General features: G+C 46.8%; 1 protein-coding gene across 1 annotated transcript in view; it reads right to left on the bottom strand.

The window, feature by feature from the left end:
- Window positions 1–1229: 1229 nt before the first annotated feature.
- Window positions 1230–12367, bottom strand: part of Plpp3 (phospholipid phosphatase 3) — an 81590-nt gene continuing 70452 nt past the window's right edge. The window contains exon 6 of the mRNA XM_008832979.3: window positions 1230–1544. Within this exon, the coding sequence (XP_008831201.1) occupies window positions 1419–1544 (126 nt within the window). The 3' untranslated portion in view covers window positions 1230–1418. The remainder of the gene's footprint in view (window positions 1545–12367) is intronic.

The raw sequence follows: 12367 nt of genomic DNA, 5'->3' as shown, positions 1-12367 counted from the left end.
GAAAGGACAGATTCTGTGGTAAGGATATGCATGTGGTTGATCCATATGGTTACATGTAGCCCTTTGAAAGATCTGCATCTGATATTGAAAAGCATTTTTCCCCTTCTTCCTTTCCTCAGAGGTCCAGGAGAAGGGTCCCTTATCTACTGCCTAGAGTGGGACCTTACTTGGAAGGACACTTGTGGACAGAGGATGAGGAAAACTCTCTACGGAGATTTAACCCATGTGTTCCGCCCAGCAGAACCCATTGTGAACTGTTCCGGGGGTCAACCCCAAGACAATAGTGCTTTACACTGCTTACCAAGAGCAGCTCCTACCAAGACCCTCTTAGCTCCGTTATCTTGAAGGGTAGCTTGTCAGGCACGAGACCATCTGCTACTCTGGCTCTCTCTGATCCCGAGGTTACCAAGAGCAGCTCCTACCAAGACCCTCTTAGCTCCGTTATCTTGAAGGGCAGCTTGTCAGGCACGAGACCATCTGCTACTCTGGCTCTCTCTGATCCCGAGAAGCCAAAAAGTTGGTTCGTTTTTCATTCTGCCCTCTCCCTCCCTGTCTCTTTACTGAGGTTCCTTTGATCAGCCAAAGGCTGACCATGCCCGTGCTCATCCCCACGCCTCATAGGAAATCCCAGTAAGCACCCGGCAAGGGTCCCCACGGGAACAGCAGTAATGAAGTCTAACCGTTTCTACATGTGCAAGTGCCTGGAGACTGACGTACACTCAGCAGCAGTCTGCAGTGGTAGTTTAGCGTCATGGGATGGTTCATCAGAAGAAAGCAGATGGGGGTCTACACCCTCCGTGTCTTCCGAAATTGTGCTATTTGTGAAGTTCACTCTTCCACAAAGGGTCTCCTAATCTCTAAAGTGAGGGGCTGTGATTGTTGGCCTGTGGGCAGGGGAGGTGATAGAGGCCTCAGGACTGCAGGATCACTTGACTGAGCAAATGTACTCATTACTGGTATTTCAAAAAGCAAAACAAAACTTCCTGAAGTCACAGTAGAGTGGGGCAGGCAGAGGGCCGATTCAGTGCTGATTCTGGTGTCGCGTGCCACGACATGAGCTTGCGCTGTTCTCATTGGCTTGGGATTTCTCAGGTCACAAAGCTGATCACAGCCTGTGCTCAGTCATTCTAGTGTTTGCTCCTGACCAGCCTGTGCTCACTAGAACATGAACACTTAACAAAAGTACAGCCAGGACTCAGGACTCCGGCGCTGGGGCTGGCTTACTGTTGTCTCCACACACTCAAACACTACCTATTTTGGAAAGCCACAAGGTAAGACTTTTTTTTTTTCTTTAAATGTTTTCAAAATCAGTTGGGCAAAAAGCTTTTCCCTACATTCTACTGTCTGATGAGATTGGAGAGCAGCAGGGCATGCTGTCAGCGGTCATTCCAGAAAAACAGCTCGGCCGCCGGCAGCACCTACACCATGTTGTGGTGATTGTTCCTGTCGATAATGTCCACAGGTGACAGGATCTCCTTCCTGATAGCAGGGGAAGGCAGCGAGAGGGTTGTCTTAGTCTTGAAGAGGTCAGACACGAAGAACACCTAGGAGCACAAACCAGAGAGCCCAGTCAGTAAATGTCACATGGGGCTCAGGGACAGGCAAAGGGAAAGTAGGAAACTCATAGGCAGTAGGAACAGGGGCCCCAAATCATAGGTCTTTAAATAGAGAAGGACCGTAGAGCTCCTATCTTCCAATGACCACTGTGAAGACGGGGAAACTGAGGCCTGAAGAAGTAGGTTGTAACAAGCCTGGGCTGTGTAGGAGTAGACTATACTTCAGTCCAGTGCTCTGAATCTACAACCTAAAATCCTTTATTTCTCAAGGCCAATGTGCAAAGAAAGATAAGTCCGTAACATGGGAAGCGAGTTACAATTAGTCAGTTATTAATCCACAGTACTTTCCTTTTCTTTACAAAGGAATCCAGGGTGTGACCAAAAAAACGATCAGCCAATGCAAATTCCTATCAGCAGGAGCTGGAGCAAGGAAGTAGCGACGGCCACTTTTTCCTGAAAGCCCAGTGATATCAACCATTTGATGGGGGTCAAGAAGCCAGGGTCTTGTTGCTGAGGGAGTCAGAAACTTACTCAGAGGCAAGGTCAGTGAACAAACCTTCTATCCTCATTCTCAGCCTTCTTCCTCCTCCCCTGGCATGTGACCTGCCTGTCTTTCTCATAATGATTGGGAAATGCTTACGAAACACCCACATGCAGGGGTAGAAGGATGGCTCAGATGTGGTTATTGTCTGAGCAAGCTTATGATAAAAGGCTCAGGAACCTGATGAGCTATGGGAGTAAGAGAAAAGTATGCTTTGCATCAAAGCAAAGGAAATATGCAGAATCCACCCGGGACACAGCAAGAGGAGTTTGTATTAAATAATCTTAAGTGGCAGCTGTCAGTCATGTAATTTAATAGGAAATATATGAATGGGCTCAAACTGGGAATGAAACACTTTAAAGATCCTGGCTGGTGGTGTAGCTCAGTGGTGCTTACCTAGCATGCACAAGACCTTAGGTTTGATCTCCAGCAAAACACACACACACACACACACACACACACACACACACACAGAGATTTTTAAGCTGAAAACTTTTTGTATCGCCTACAGATGGTAATATATATTTACTACTAATGATGGCACACTGGCTTCATTCTAACCACTTAGTAAGAAAATAAAGTTCCTAATAAGAATTCACTGAACTAAGGCAGCCAGGCCCTGGCCACAGGACACTAGACTATGCTGAACTGATTTCCAGAGTGTTCCTTCTGCAGTAACACAGACATCTGCAAAGTGCTGTAAAAATCACAAGAAACGTAACACAGGTTACCTTGGAGATGCTGGAAGATAACTGTGCAGCAGACCTGCTGGCCATGGCCAAACCCTATGAACCTTTTAATTTTGTACATGTTACCTACTCAAATATTTCAATTTTGTTGTTGTTGTTGCTAAAAGGTACTTGGTTTTTTTTTTTTTCTTTCCCCCAAAGGAAGCTAATCTGTGTCTATGCTACTAAAAGAAAACGAACCATTACCTAGAAATGTAAGATCTTACTACATCTATCACTTAATTACCATTGAAAGGGACATTTTGTTAAAGGAAAAAGTTAGGTTCCCCTTTCCTTTTCTAAGGAAGTGCCTCTTAGATAATCAAACTGCAGGGTGGAGGGTAGAAACCTGTCTCTACCACCTGCTGGAGGCTTGAGACTCTCCTGCTGGGTAGGGATCCTTCTTCATGCATAGGAAGGGACCTTCAAGTGCCCCCAGAAGAAGGAGATGTGAGCAGAAATGGGTAATATTCAATGTGTTCAATACTAGCTTTTCATCTTCCTCACCGTAGCCCCTCCCCACACTTCCCCATATCTCATGACTCAACTAAAATGATGTTATCATTTGGCAGGTGCAGAGACAGTGGCCAATTCTCTACCTGAAAATTAGGCTCCTTTCATCTTCACTTTGTCTCCCAGGAAGAGATCAAATCTCCATCACTGGCTCTCCACTCCACTTACTCTAGTTTAACAACCAGATTATTCCCAAAGCCCTGATTTCTTAGAAACCTTCTCCTAGACTCCTTCTGTCTAGCATGTGCAAATACAGCAGAAATCAGCACCCCCATCTCTACCAAACACTCATCTCCTAGTCTCGCTTTGTGGGCTCATATCCACCACACATTAGTATTTCTTTCCTGAATGGGCTCTAGAAGATCTACCCATGTCTGGTACATAGTTCATTAAGATTTATCTTCCCCTAATGCTCTGGACAGGAGCATAGCTACCAGGTGCTCAATAAATGTTTGCGGTTGAGTTTCTCAAGTGCTCTCTGCTGATTAGGAAGCAATCATTCTGGCTCGAGGACCTCATGGGCCCATATAGAACTGTGCACTACAGGCGGACACATACTCAAATGCCACATGGACACAGCCAGGCAGTGTGATGAGAGCTTGAGCCAGATCCGGCCTCATCCTGCCTGCAGCTGTGCTCTGCCTTTGGCATGGCTTGAGGTTACACAAACAGTCTTGGAATCATGAAACATGATCTTGTCAAGACTCAAACAGGGTTCAGTCTTCTTAATGCTTTACCAGCAAACCCAAAAAGAACTATTAGAAGCGAAAAGGACTTGGCTTGGAACAGTTCCACTTCCTACAGAAGATGATTCCCCACCCACAAAGAAAACCCAGATGCCCAACTTGGGAAGGCCCTGCCCAGATTCAGAGCTGTCTCTGGACCACAGAACAAACCCGCTTCCAGCCCAGAGCCCCGCTTCACAGCTCTCATAAACAGTCTCAACAAATAAGAAACACCAAGAGGAGGTCTAGTTACACTGCCCAGAACACTTGCCTTCAATTCCATCCTCTCACTCTTGGAATTTTATAAACTAAGTATTTGGGGGCGGGGGATGAATGCAGTCAATAAACACTTATTAAACTCCTGGTGTATGGTAAGTTTCAAGAACATTTCCGCTTCACAGCTCTCATAAACAGTCTCAACAAATAAGAAACACCAAGAGGAGGTCTAGTTACACTGCCCAGAACACTTGCCTTCAATTCCAACCTCTCACTCTTGGAATTTTATAAACTAAGTATTTGGGGGGCGGGGGATGAATGCAGTCAATAAACACTTATTAAACTCCTGGTGTATGGTAAGTTTCAAGAACATAAAAAAGAATATACATATGACAGAGTTCATTGCCCTGCAGGAGCTCAAAGACCAATAAGGGAAAAAGTCAGGTAAATAGCCAACCATAATACTGTGGTTGTGTGTACGTTGGTGAGGGGAAAGTGGGCACAACCACCTGTATGATGCCAAAGGATAGCCTGCAGGAACTGGTTCTTTCCTTCCACCATGTGGGTCCCAGAAATCAAAGAGGTCATCAGGTTAGGTAGCAAGTGTCTTTACCCAGTGAGCCATCTCATGGCCCCAATAATATTCTGTTTAAGGGTCACGACTGAGAAGCCAGTGTGCTGAAGACATAGAGAATGTGGCATCTAACCTTGACTGAAGGATGGGGAATGGGCATTAGAAGGCTTGTCCCAAGGGTGGGTATCTGAGCTTGGTTTTGAAAGCTCAGGGGAAGTTGGCCAGGTGATGAAGGGCAGGAATGCTGTTATAGGCAGAGAGCAGCCTGCAAAGACTCAAGAGTGAAAGAGCACCGAATGTTCAGGAACTGAAGGAAGCTCAGTAGGGCTAAGGCGGAGAGATCAGTAAAGCTGGAGAGAAGGGGGTTCTGATCCTTGGGCATTGAGACCTCATTCTTTTGGCCCTAGAAATCACTGCCGTGTCTTAAGTGGGGAGACATCATGCTGGAGATGGAGAGACTTGCCTTGAAGATGTTAATATGCGCTGTCTGAACTGCAGGGGTCACAGGTGTGGCATGCCTGAAGGTGGGATTGCAGGTCTAAGAGAGGACGGTGGATTTCGAGATACTGAAGAAGGGGACTGACAGTGGTGGTATAGGGGGTGAGGGGCGAGTTTAGGGGGAAGCAACGCTTTTGATTCTAGTTCTGTTTTTAACTCTATAAATCTTTGCACAGGTTACCTTAAAAGCTCTTGAAATCGGGATGTTATGCTGGGGCACAAATGATAACCACGATTTCTTCTACCTTCTAATATTTTGGCTCCCTCTGATATTGTCTTGGGGAAGTGATTCTGACCTCCTGCTGAGTTAGAACGTGGGGCCATTCTGTGATGTGTTGATCGGATGCAAGGGCGGAAGATGGATCTGGTTACCCAAACACTCTGAACAATGTCGCTCTTCCTTCATGAACAAGACTACACACAAACAAGGCAGCTCTAGGCTAAAGGAACCCCACTCACGAGATGAAGAGATAAGAAGCTCACAGTGAAGAGTCTCTTTATAGACTTTAAAAAGGAGGGCTCACTGTTCAGTTCTCCCACCACTGCCTCACCCTCTCCCATCCAACCACACTGCGGTTCTAATAAAAAGCTTTGGTCTTTAAAGCAACACAGACTTGTTTTCAAATCCAAGTCTTAACACATCAGCCAACTCCATGTTTGGAGGACACAATACCTACTTCAGGAAGTTACTCAAGGAGTACATGGCGCAGGTGTGCGCGTCTGTAATCCTAGCACTTGGAAGGCTGAGGCAGGAGGATCAAGATTAAAGCCAGCTTCTGCTATATAGTAAAACCTTAGCTCAAAAAACCAAGAGAGAGAGAGGAGAGAGAAAGAGAACACAAGAGGTGGATATGAATTTAAGCTGTGTATAGAGACGTGTAACACAGATAGGATCTGCTTGCAAAGACCTACAATTTCTGGGGCTATTTTAGGGAGTGAGTCAGAGCACTAAGAAATGCTGTTTCTGATGTCTCATCACAAACGTTCACCTGCTGTGGAGATGCCAGTCACCCCTGGGGCACAGAGCCCCGTCCTGCTGGGATGCTGCCCAGCTTAAGCTTCCCCGGACTCGTGCAGACCAGAAAGAAGCAGCCAGCCAGCAGTCAGACTTCTACTACACTGGATGGCTGAATCAGCAAATTTTGAAAGGCATTAGGTCAGGAGCACATGATGTTCCTAACTTAAACATTCTGGAGTCCTGGAGTGTTTGAACATCCAAGAAAATGTAAGTGAGCTCCTCGAAGACAGGAATCATGTTCTGACACACAGAGACTTTGGAAAGCCTCCATTGAACTTAGATCAGCGTAGGGCAGATGACCATAAAAACAAAAGAATTTTAGAATCTCAGAAGCAGAAGAAATCAAAAATTGTCTGGTCTGCTATTCTTCAAAGTGCAGTCCTTAACCCAGCCCAGAATCACCTGGACGCTTCCCAAGAAAGCAGATGCCTGAGTCCTACCAGGGTGGGAGGGGGTAGGCTTGGAAAGAGAGCATTAATGCCCAGTTCAGGAGGTGAATGAAGGGCTCGGATCCTCCACCTACCTTCTCATTGCTCTGGGCCTCACAGCTTGTGTCCTTTATCTGCGTCCTCGGCGTCACCATAATTTTCCTCACCACAGCTGCCCTCATCTTCTCTTTGGTTCCCATACTGCACTTTTAATAACCTTCCATTTCTGCATTACAACATAGGCTTTGATGTGTGATCCTTTAAATGCTATGTCATGCTTCTCCTTCTAGACTGCGAGCTACTCCGGGGCAGATTGTGTTGAGTCATCTCTGTACTCAGAGCCCAGAAGTTGCAGCCCTCAATAGAAGCTGGCTGCCACCCAGGGGAGTTACAGAGAGCAGGGCTACAGCCCCTCTGACACTACAGAAGTATGCCCTGCCCTTGAGATTTCCTTTCAGTTCCTAGTCTATCACACTGAGCGGTCTCTCAGATTAAGTAAAGCGCCTTCTTAGGAGAAGAAAGTCCTGGGAACTGACTCACCCTCATGCCCCAGTACAGTAAGGGCTGGCTAAGAAAAAGCTATCTTTGGCGGCCTGGTCTTTTGACTACAGGGGAGTTGCTCAATTATAGTCATCACTTTGTGACCTCAATAAAGGGCTTTCAGTGGCTGCTGGCACTGTGAATTTGCCAGTGTCTGTGTTGTGATGTCCTGGTATATCTAAAAGGGAATGTGATGGGGTAGGAAAAGTGTTCATGCTGGGTATCCCACAGCAGGATCTAATCACCCAGTTGTTCTTGCTGCCTGATCCAGGCTAATCCACACTCTTGTGTAGTCTAGAATTCACACAAAATCAAGTTGTTTTCTGATCATCTCTTTGCCTTGTATTTGTGTACAAATGTCACTTAGAAAACAAACAAACTAGAAAATACTGTAATATTTCACATATAGTGGGTAAGGTGGTACTTTATGTGCAGGTGCCATTATTGTGTCAAGTGTTAAGTTTCCGAAACCTACTCTACTATAAGCTCTTGAAGGAGCAACTTCTTTTAGCTTGAATCCTTAAGAGAAAGCAACGTATGTAACACACAGCATACACTCAATTAGCACGATGTGCCAGGCATACTGCATCTCTCAGTCGCTTAATTTTCAATCCACAACTCATGTAAGACCTGCCTTGCAGAATAGGAAAAAGCAGTTGAGAAGTGACTTGCCAATAGGCCCAACCAGCAAATGGCAACACACAACTGCCCTTCTGGGTTTCTACGTCATCACCTACCTGGACCCTCTCTGCAAAGGAACCAAGAAAGGAGATTTTTTTAAATGCACTCTGAAAACTCTAGAGCAATGTAAAGATACTAATAAAATCCCCTGGGGGCCAAAGTTGACTCTGCTTTGGTTTCCTTCCTCTGCCACATCCACTTCCCTGCCTACCTGACAATGGGGGCCTGGATGGCACGGTCAGCTTTGGGCACTACCGCCAAACTTTTACAGGGCCATGGGAGACTGGGGGTAGGAGGTAGGTCATTTCTTCCATTCCCCTGGACCTAGGCAACACAATAATGCATCCAGAGGGAACAGATGGGAATCACCTATTAGAGGGGGAAGAAGTCTTACCAATTCCTGGGGCAGAAAGCACATGCTTGGCACTGTTGTTTTAGCCACTGAGACAAACTGAGACCTGGGATGGGCTCTGACTCTGCTGGGTGCTGGCTGGGGTGTGTGCTACACTCTACGCCCTGAGCTTCCCCGTACAAGGTTGTCAGGCAAAGTTCTTCCTCACATCAGCATTCTTGCCCCTCTCCTTTCCCAAGGTCACTGCCCTGGGGCAGAGACAAAGAATGCCCTGACCCTTCCCTGCATCCTGGAGGAAGAGAGTAGGCACAAAAGAGCAATTGCTATCTGGGCCACACCCCCAGGAAGAGAAAACCAGGAAAGACTGCCGTGTGTTTATGAAGTTCTGGAGCAGCTGCTTCCTCTGCTAAACCCACAGCCACGGGGCCTGGCCCTCCCCTGACCCCTCCCAGGGCCCCCTAATTTGCCATCTGTTAAAGGGTCAGTAAGGAGGTGACCAGATATGCAGGTTGTCACTGGACAGGAAACGAACTGATGTCCGCCCCTCTGTCCCAGTCCCTGGGGTGAGTTCAGCTATAGGGGTTGAATCTTTGGTTGGCGGAGCTGCAGAGGTGTGCATGGGGAAGAGTAAGGATCAGCATGCCTGCGTCTGGGTCTGTCTGTCGATGATGTCTGTTTTGTACACCTGTGGATCTAGGCTCTGCAAATGAAACACAATGTATATCTGGGGATGGCAAGGTCGTCCTATTTTGGGTATGTCAGGTCTGTGGCTGTCACATTCCTATGCACTCTGTCCCCATTTACAAAGGTGTGTTGGTGAGCAGGCCTGTCTGAGTTCTAGTGTCCTTCTGCTGAGTCTACAGTGCTGTGTAGGCTCCATTTCATCAGGCTCCACAGTCTTCTCTTTCTGGAAAGCATTCATTTAGTGAGCAACTGGGAGGAAATTAAACTCACTCCCTTTTGGCATGTGACTTTTGTCTGGACCAGTCTGCTTGCTGTGACAAGACTTAGATAAAAGTGCTTGGCTGTCACCCCCTGATGCTCAAGGTTTTTGGGGGACTGAACCAATTATATGGAAGCAACACACTTGGGAGTTAAGGGCAGGCAGTAGTCGCTAAATTTGGGGCAGTATCACGGGTTTGTAAGATCGTTTTACTTGAGAAAGCAGGCCCAGCTTAGTCACAAAGTCATTGTTCCATAGAATCTCTGCAAAAGGCGAGGCACTACAAGGTCTCCAAGTTTAACTCCTGGATAGAGAAACTAGGCTCAGAGAGAAGTCCTGCCTAAGGCCAATGGTAATCAAGGACCTGATGTAAAAGCACCTGATGTACGTCAGCCACCACACTAGACATCTAGAATGAATAGCCAGAAGATTAAGCCACAGTCCTGCTCTTAAGGCTCCTGTGATCTGGCTGAGGGGATAGACTTATCAGCAGGTAACTGACAGAAGAGGCCAAAGCCCTGTGCGGAGCAAAGTGCTAGGGGATTGGGGGGGCACCAGAAGAAAATCAGACAGTTGTAGCCTCAGGGACTGGGGAAGGTGTGGTGAGTTGGACAATGGCTCCCTCAAAGGTGTCCAGGGTCCACTTCCCAACCTGTAATGATTTTACCTCACATGACAAAACAGGCTTTGGAAAATGAGATTAAGTTAAGGATCTTGAAATGGACAGATAACCCTGGGTTATCAATGTAATTACAGTCTCCATGAGGCGGGAGGCAAAACGGCCTAAGTCAGAGGTGACAGAAGCAGAGACCAGACAGAATAAGACAGTTCCACTGGGTGTGGCACCTTTAACCCCAGCACGATCTACATAATGAGATCCAGGCCGGCCAGGAAGACCCTGTCTCAAAAAACCAAATGAATAAATAAATGAATAAATAAATAAATAAATAAATGGTTTAAAAGAAGGATCTGAAGATGCTAAGCTATGTTGGAGGAAGAGGCTATGCACCAAGGAACAATGATTCTTCCTATGGCCTTTTCAAGGGACAAAGCTCTGCCAACATCTCGGCGTTAGCCCAATAAGGCTCACTTCTAATTCTTGACTCCCAGAACTGTAAGAAAACATATCTGTGCTGTTTTTGTTATTACTTATTACAGCATTCATGGGCAACTCATACAAGAGATTTCACCAGACATCATGCAGTAGAATTGGAATGTGCTCTGTCAAAAGGGGCAAGCAGCTGACCAGGGTAAGGGCTCAGGATGTTAGGAAACAGGGAGAAGTGTGGCATGCCTACAGGTGAGGGAGTATGGAAGGCTCAGGAGGTCTTGTAGCACTGGTCTTGTGACTGGAGAGGGCGTGGACAGCAAGCACACACAAGCCTACAGCAAGGTAAGCTAGCCATAAGTATTAGAAAATACCCCACCTCTGCTTAGGCAACAGGAACCCATAGCCCACTTGGCTGTAGATGTTTTCTGGCAGACTGGGAAATAAATTCTAAGCATTTTTGCACCCTGAGGCTTTTGCTGTAAGATATGCTGTATCTTTCTTCATATTGTATGTTTCCAGAATCAAATACAGTCACATCTATAAGTGAGAAGAGTACTTGGCTTTTCTAGAGAGTCATTGGACTGGCTTGCTCTGACTCTTAAGGTGCACTTCTGCCACAGAGCTTAAGCAGAGCAGGGCTCAGAGGCTGCAGCCTAGAACACGAGGGCTCCATTGTACAACACGGGACAGATGGAGCTGAAAACCTAGATAAATGTTCTTCACAGGGCTCCTCCTGGACACCCAGTGTCCTCATCAGACACCTCCTCATGGACTAGCATCTATGACTCAGGGCAGTGCCTTGAGCTTTACCGCTGTCTTCCTTGTAATCAAATCCAAGACCACACAGTCCTGGCATCACTCAGTGGGAAAGGAGACACTAGTTTTCTTTCCCCCTGCTGAGCATTCCCAAACTCTTAAACTGAGCAGCTAGCCACGGCTTCCAGACATTTCTCTACCCTGGCCTGTTAGATAGTTTAAGTGAAACAAATCATTCAGTGCTGTAGTTCCAAACCAGCTGGGATCTGCGGGTCCTGCTGCACACCTGGTAGGGTTAGGTATCTAGAGAAAAATGATCAGTGAGACCCAGTCCCTGCCACCCCATGTTGACAGGGAAGGCATAAGACAGGGGAAGGTCTTTATTACCCCTTCCCAAAGTATCTATTTGGTGAAAGTAAGCTTCCAGACTCAAAGTGATAAGTGGGTCATTCAAGGCTTGGGGAGGCCCCTGAGACACACTTAAATGCTTAAATGACACGCTTTAGACAGCTGTCTATACAGCTTCTGCCTGAGGTAACTCTGACTGGTCTCAGGCCTGGTGCCCTTCCCCCAACTGCCAAGCACAGAGGGTATGGCTGTGAGTCATTTCAGATTCTCCAGGCAGCTCTTCGGCCTTGGGTAACCTAAGCCATCACTCCAAGCTTGAGTTACCTCATCTGTGCCTAAAAGGGGACACAGGGCACAGTATCCAGAAAGGTGCCAACAAACTGTAGGCACTTTACAAACACTAGAATCAAATTCTTAGCCCATACTATAGTCAACAAGAGCCAAACAGGATAAAAGTCAGACTCTCTCATTTCCTTCTGGAAAATAAACCTTGGTCCTACTGAATATTTTGTCTAATTGCTTATGGCTGGTGCTCTGAGTTTTAGTATAAAAGAGAGGAAGGCTAGGAATGATCCCCACACCTTTTAATTTCTTTAATTGGGGGTGCAGGAGACTCCAATTAGAGCTGTGGCACCACACGAATCACAGCAGTAGGCCCCTCGGGTTGCCCTCCTGCTGAGAGCAAAGCTCAGAAGGGCACAGGCAGCAAGGGGTTACCCTTCAGAGCAAACACTCGTCCCGAGTCACTGTACATTAAAGAGCAAGGCACCAGGGGACAAGCTGGAGGGTGACAGCTGCTCTCATTAGCAGTTTGCCTCCCTAATTTTTTCCCTTCTGGTCTTTGGTTGAAAGAACGAATGAAAGAAGGTAGGAAGGGAGGGAGGGAGGGAGGGAGGGAG

The sequence above is a fragment of the Nannospalax galili genome, unplaced genomic scaffold (genome assembly GCF_000622305.1).
Source record: "Nannospalax galili isolate Female #2095 unplaced genomic scaffold, S.galili_v1.0 scaffold356, whole genome shotgun sequence".
Classification (NCBI taxonomy): domain Eukaryota; kingdom Metazoa; phylum Chordata; class Mammalia; order Rodentia; family Spalacidae; genus Nannospalax; species Nannospalax galili.
Note: the sequence above shows the minus strand (reverse complement) of the source record. Positions and strands in the feature narration are given on the sequence as shown.